Here is a 7500-nt window from a genome sequence, read left to right as displayed (position 1 = left end):
GAGAGAGAGAAGGCTGGGTCCTGGTCTAGTTGTGTGTGAGAGAAGGCTGGGTCCTGGTCTAGTTGTGTGAGAGAGAAGGCTGGGTCCTGGTCTAGTTGTGAGAGAGAGAAGGCTGGGTCCTGGTCTAGTTGTGTGAGAGAGAGAAGGCTGGGTCCTGGTCTAGTTGTGAGAGAGAGAGAAGGCTGGGTCCTGGTCTAGTTGTGAGAGAGAGAGAAGGCTGGGTCCTGGTCTAGTTGTGTGAGAGAGAGAGAAGGCTGGGTCCTGGTCTAGTTGTGAGAGAGAGAAGGCTGGGTCCTGGTCTAGTTGTGTGTGAGAGAGAGAAGGCTGGGTCCTGGTCTAGTTGTGTGAGAGAGAGAAGGCTGGTTCCTGGTCTAGTTGTGAGAGAGAAAAGGCTGGGTCCTGGTCTAGTTGTGAGAGAGAGAGAAGGCTGGGTCCTGGTCTAGTTGTGAGAGAGAGAGAGAGAGAGAAGGCTGGGTCCTGGTCTAGTTGTGTGAGAGAGAAGGCTGGGTCCTGGTCTAGTTGTGAAAGAGAGAAGGCTGGGTCCTGGTCTAGTTGTGAGAGAGAGAGAAGGCTGGGTCCTGGTCTAGTTGTGAGAGAGAGAGAGAGAAGGCTGGGTCCTGGTCTAGTTGTGAGAGAGAGAGAAGGCTGGGTCCTGGTCTAGTTGTGAGAGAGAGAGAAGGCTGGGTCCTGGTCTAGTTGTGAGAGAGAGAAGGCTGGGTCCTGGTCTAGTTGTGAGAGAGAGAAGGCTGGGTCCTGGTCTAGTTGTGAGAGAGAGAGAGAAGGCTGGGTCCTGGTCTAGTTGTGTGTGAGAGAGAGAAGGCTGGGTCCTGGTCTAGTTGTGTGAGAGAGAGAAGGCTGGGTCCTGGTCTAGTTGTGAGAGAGAGAGAAGGCTGGGTCCTGGTCTAGTTGTGAGAGAGAGAGAGAGAGAGAGAGAAGGCTGGGTCCTGGTCTAGTTGTGAGAGAGAGAAGGCTGGGTCCTGGTCTAGTTGTGTGAGAGAGAAGGCTGGGTCCTGGTCTAGTTGTGAGAGAGAGAGAAGGCTGGGTCCTGGTCTAGTTGTGAGAGAGAGAGAGAAGGCTGGGTCCTGGTCTAGTTGTGAGAGAGAGAGAAGGCTGGGTCCTGGTCTAGTTGTGTGAGAGAGAGAGAAGGCTGGGTCCTGGTCTAGTTGTGAGAGAGAGAAGGCTGGGTCCTGGTCTAGTTGTGTGTTCTGACCCAGAGAGACTCCGTCGGGGAACTCGTCCTTCAGGTCGAAGACTTCTCCGAACGCCTTCAGGAACTCCAGAACCATCAGAGCTTCACCGAACAGCTCGGCCGGGAGACGAGTCCGCACCGGGACCGGACTGGGCAGGTCCTGGTTCAGAGGGGGGACAGCCATTACACATCATCTTAACAGGACACATATTATGCCTTTCAGTATTGTTGAAATATTCTGGAGCCTATTTTGCCGTCGATACTGCCGACGTCGTCTTTGCTGTGTACGGAGACCTGTAGGTGGCGGCGGTGTAACGAGACCTGTAGGTGGCGGCGGTGTAACGAGACCTGTAGGTGGCGGCGGTGTAACGAGACCTGTAGGTGGTGGTGGTGGTGTAACGAGACCTGTAGGTGGTGGCGGTGTAACGAGACCTGTAGGTGGTGGCGGTGTAACGAGACCTGTAGGTGGTGGCGGTGTAACAAGACCTGTAGGTGGCGGTGTAACGAGACCTGTAGGTGGTGGCGGTGTAACGAGACCTGTAGGTGGTGGCGGTGTAACGAGACCTGTAGGTGTAACGAGACCTGTAGGTGGTGGCGGTGTAACAAGACCTGTAGGTGGCGGTGTAACGAGACCTGTAGGTGGTGGCGGTGTAACGAGACCTGTAGGTGGTGGCGGTGTAACGAGACCTGTAGGTGGTGGCGGTGTAACGAGACCTGTAGGTGGAGGTGTAACGAGACCTGTAGGTGTAACGAGACCTGTAGGTGGAGGTGTAAAGAGACCTGTAGGTGGCGGCGGTGTAACGAGACCTGTAGGTGGAGGTGTAACGAGACCTGTAGGTGGAGGTGTAACGAGACCTGTAGGTGGTGGCGGTGTAACGAGACCTGTAGGTGGTGGCGGTGTAACAAGACCTGTAGGTGGAGGTGTAACGAGACCTGTAGGTGTAACGAGACCTGTAGGTGGAGGTGTAACGAGACCTGTAGGTGGCGGCGGTGTAACGAGACCTGTAGGTGGAGGTGTAACAAGACCTGTAGGTGGAGGTGTAACGAGACCTGTAGGTGGTGGCGGTGTAACAAGACCTGTAGGTGGAGGTGTAACAAGACCTGTAGGTGGTGGCGGTGTAACAAGACCTGTAGGTGGTGGCGGTGTAACGAGACCTGTAGGTGGTGGCGGTGTAACGAGACCTGTAGGTGGAGGTGTAACGAGACCTGTAGGTGGTGGCGGTGTAACGAGACCTGTAGGTGGAGGTGTAACGAGACCTGTAGACCTGTAGGTGGCGGCGGACCTGTAGGTGGCGGTGTAACGAGACCTGTAGGTGGAGGTGTAACAAGACCTGTAGGTGGCGGCGGTGTAACGAGACCTGTAGGTGGAGGTGTAACGAGACCTGTAGGTGGCGGCGGTGTAACGAGACCTGTAGGTGGAGGTGTAACGAGACCTGTAGGTGGTGGCGGTGTAACGAGACCTGTAGGTGTAACGAGACCTGTAGGTGGCGGTGTAACGAGCCCACGTTAGCCAATCAGAATCCCGAAAATAGCAACAGCAGCAACGACTCACTTCCTCTCTCTCTCTCTCTCTCGGCTGCCTAAACCTCCGTTTGTCTCAGTTTACGAGCACGCAAAGTTTTCCAAAATCTCCACTCTGGCCGCAGGTTTTAGAAAGACTCGTTTTGAGAGGAGGATTCTCGGTTTGCGTGTAAACGAAGGGAAATGTCTCCGTTTATTTAAATAGCCATGTACGTGTAAACGGGGCATCAACCTCTAGCTGCTCCAGAGGCGAGCAACCTCTGACATATATATATAGCAGCTTTAAGTCTTTTTGGATGAAAGGCTCAGCTAAATGACATGTAACGTAATGTACAAACAAGGCTAGCAGCGCCACGCAACAGAAAGCCACGCTCACGCCACGCAGCCGGTGTGCAGGAGTCCTTAGGGTTTAAAGTGCCCATATTATAAAAAAAATAAAAAAACTATTTCTGGTTATTTTTTGTGTCTCTGGTGCTTCCACACGCATACACACTTTGAATAAAACCCATCCATGGTGTTCAGAGTGAGATCTGGTTTCTGAATGTGTCCTGCCTTCAGTCTCCCGGTGAGCTGGTCAAAATCGGCTCGGCTTTCTACGGCACTAGCCAAAACGAGGTGGCTAATCGCAAGCGTTAGCATGCTAGCTCGTTCTCAATGGCAAAGCACTGCTACAACACACACAAGTTCACCATAATCTCCAGAAGAACTCCTTCCATGTGCTCCCTGGTTTAGAAGAAGCCTTTATTTTACTGTCTATGGAGCTAGCTGACATGATCTACGATCTGAGCTACTGAGCATGTGCGAGTTTAATCAAAGATAGTACAGAAGAAGAGAGGTCTCACTCTGTAGCTGAAACAGAGACCTGAACACAGGGTGAAAAGAGGAGCTGCAGCAATGTGCAGTACAACTAAAATATGGTGTTTTTTGATAATGAAACCATGTAAACCTATTCTGGTACAACCTTAAAATACAATTATGAACCTGAAAATGAGCAGTAATATGGGCTCTTTAAAACTTTTTACTACATTATAACACACAGACCACTACACACACCAGACTGTCAGACAGCAGATTATCGGCTCGGTGCGTAGCTGCCTTATAACATACAGACTGCTCGCTGTAACTACACGTCAGGTCTCCTTTCTGTGGTGCGTTCACTGACCTTCAGGTCTTCACACTCCATGTCTTCTCTTGGTTTGCTCCACAGCTTCAGTCGCTCGGCGTATTTCTTCTTCTCCTCCTTCAGCTTCTCTCGTTCCTGTACGTCACATTAAAAACATCTCATTATCTGTAAGTAACAACACTTGTTTCATGTTACGATATCCACAGTTTAGAGTTTAATATCCAGAATGGTATGTGGATATGATATCCATACATTAGAGCAGTGGCTCTCAAACTTATTTCAATAATGTACCCCATTTGAATTGTGTTTAAAAACACTTAAAAGCCAAGTACCCCCTGACCAGTGAGAGATTTACCAAACAGCCATGTAACTGAAAAACATTTAAAATGCTGATGAAAAAAGGAAACAAACTTTTTTTTTTTTAAACGTAAAAACTTGGAAAAAGTCGGTAGAAAGAAGGAAGTACGGCAAGAAGAATAGGTGGAAAATAGTATCAAAAACTTAAAAACTGCGACAAAAACGTGAAAAGTGACAAAAACCTTGAAAAAGGCAAAATAGTTTTTTTTAAAAGCGACAAAAACTTCGACAACCTTGGAGAAAGAAAGAAGACCGTAGAAAAAAGGAAGGTAAGCAGGCGAGAACAGGTCGAAGATAGTGACAAAAAGCGACAAATACTTTAAAAACCGCGTCAAAAACGCGCTCGCGTACCCCCTGCAGTCCTCCAAAGTACCCCTTGGGGTACACGTACCCCCATTTGAGAAATACTGCGTTAGAGCCGGCCAAACTGACATATTTCTGTCACTCGTTACTAGGGCTGGGCACCGAACGTCAATACTTTTATGGCACCGGAAAAAAAAAATTCTATGAGTATCGAAAAATTATTAATCTTTTGGTGCCAAATTTAAGATCCAAAAGCGTCTCAACGCTTAAGCGCAAGCTTATCTGTCCTCTCTGCATACTTTGTTTTACTATCTTTGTGGGGACCCATCATTGACATAATGCATTCCCTAGCCTCTTACCCTAACCTTAACCATCACAACTAAATGCCTAACCTTAACCCTTACCATAACCTTAACCATCACAACTAAATGCCTAACCTTAACCCTTACCCTAACCTTAACCATCACAACTAAATGCCTAACCTTAACCCTTACCATAACCTTAACCATCACAACTAAATGCCTAACCTTAACCCTTACCATAACCTTAACCATCACAACTAAATGCCTAACCTTAACCCTTACCATAACCTTAACCATCACAACTAAATGCCTAACCTTAACCCTTACCCTAACCTTAACCATCACAACTAAATGCCTAACCTTAACCCTTACCCTCACCTTAACCATCACAACTAAATGCCTAACCTTAACCCTTACCCTCACCTTAACCATCACAACTAAATGCCTAACCTTAACCCTTACCCTCACCTTAACCATCACAACTAAATGCCTAACCTTAACCCTTACCCTCACCTTAACCATCACAACTAAATGCCTAACCTTAACCCTTACCCTCACCTTAACCATCACAACTAAATGCCTAACCTTAACCCTTACCATAACCTTAACCATCACAACTAAATGTCTAACCTTAACCCTTACCCTCACCTTAACCATCACAACTAAATGCCTAACCTTAACCCTTACCATAACCTTAACCATCACAACTAAATGTCTAACCTTAACCCCATTAAATGCCCTCACCTTAACCATCACAACTAAATGCCTAACCTTAACCCTTACCATAACCATAACCATCAAATGCCAACTAAATGTCTAACCATAACCTTAACCATCACAACTAAATGTCTAACTCAACCCTTAACCAACCTCAACATCACAACTAAATGCCTAACCTTAACCCTTACCCTAACCTTAACCATCACAACTAAATGTCTAACCTTAACCCTTAACCTAACCTTAACCATCACAACTAAATGCCTAACCTTACCCTTACCCTCACCTTAACCATCACAACTAAATGCCTAACCTTAACCCTTACCCTAACCTTAACCATCACAACTAAATGTCTAACCTTAACCCTTAACCTAACCTTAACCATCACAACTAAATGCCTAACCTTAACCCTTACCCTCACCTTAACCATCACAACTAAATGCCTAACCTTAACCCTTAACCTCACCTTAACCATCACAACTAAATGCCTAACCTTAACCCTTACCCTCACCTTAACCATCACAACTAAATGCCTAACCTTAACCCTTACCCTCACCTTAACCATCACAACTAAATGCCTAACCTTAACCCTTACCCTCACCTTAACCATCACAACTAAATGCCTAACCTTAACCCTTACCCTCACCTTAACCATCACAACTAAATGCCTAACCTTAACCCTTACCATAACCTTAACCATCACAACTAAATGTCTAACCTTAACCCTTACCCTCACCTTAACCATCACAACTAAATGCCTAACCTTAACCCTTACCATAACCTTAACCATCACAACTAAATGCCTAACCTTAACCCTTACCCTCACCTTAACCATCACAACTAAATGTCTAACCTTAACCCTTACCCTCACCTTAACCATCACAACTAAATGCCTAACCTTAACCCTTACCCTCACCTTAACCATCACAACTAAATGTCTAACCTTAACCCTTACCCTCACCTTAACCATCACAACTAAATGCCTAACCTTAACCCTTACCCTCACCTTAACCATCACAACTAAATGCCTAACCTTAACCCTTACCCTCACCTTAACCATCACAACTAAATGCCTAACCTTAACCCTTACCCTCACCTTAACCATCACAACTAAATGCCTAACCTTAACCCTTACCATAACCTTAACCATCACAACTAAATGTCTAACCTTAACCCTTACCCTCACCTTAACCATCACAACTAAATGCCTAACCTTAACCCTTACCATAACCTTAACCATCACAACTAAATGCCTAACCTTAACCCTTACCCTCACCTTAACCATCACAACTAAATGCCTAACCTTAACCCTTACCATAACCTTAACCATCACAACTAACAACTGGTGAGATGATATTAATGGTGAGGTGATATTAATGGCGAGGTGATATTAATGGTGAGGTGATATTAATGGTGATATTAATGGTGAGGTGATATTAATGGCGAGGTGATATTAATGGCGAGGTGATATTAATGGTGATATTAATGGTGAGGTGATATTAATGGTGAGGTGATATTAATGGTGATATTAATGGTGAGGTGATATTAATGGCGAGGTGATATTAATGGTGAGGTGATATTAATGGCGAGGTGATATTAATGGTGATATTAATGGTGAGGTGATATTAATGGTGAGGTGATATTAATGGCGAGGTGATATTAATGGTGATATTAATGGCGAGGTGATATTAATGGTGAGGTGATATTAATGGTGAGGTGATATTAATGGCGAGGTGATATTAATGGTGAGGGTGATATTAATGGTGAGGTGATATTAATGGTGAGGGATATTAATGGTGAGGTGATATTAATGGTGAGGTGATATTAATGGTGAGGTGATATTAATGGTGAGGTGATATTAATGGTGAGGATATTAATGAGGTGATATTAATGGTGAGGTGATATTAATGGTGATATTAATGATATTAATGGTGAGGTGATAATTAAGATATTAATGGTGATATTAATGGTGAGGTGATATTAATGGT

General features: G+C 45.6%; 1 protein-coding gene across 1 annotated transcript in view; it reads right to left on the bottom strand.

Moving 5' to 3' along the window:
* The window catches only part of baz1a (bromodomain adjacent to zinc finger domain, 1A), a 43524-nt gene that overhangs the window by 25152 nt on the left and 10872 nt on the right, over positions 1-7500 (bottom strand). The window contains exons 9-10 of the mRNA XM_028565676.1: positions 3873-3968; positions 1211-1349 (exon numbers count right to left, since the gene is read on the bottom strand). Of these exons, the coding sequence (XP_028421477.1) occupies positions 1211-1349; positions 3873-3968 (235 nt within the window). The remainder of the gene's footprint in view (positions 1-1210; positions 1350-3872; positions 3969-7500) is intronic.

The sequence above is a fragment of the Perca flavescens genome, chromosome 20 (genome assembly GCF_004354835.1).
Source record: "Perca flavescens isolate YP-PL-M2 chromosome 20, PFLA_1.0, whole genome shotgun sequence".
Classification (NCBI taxonomy): Eukaryota; Metazoa; Chordata; class Actinopteri; order Perciformes; family Percidae; genus Perca; species Perca flavescens.
This window is presented reverse-complemented; position numbering and strand designations above follow the sequence as displayed.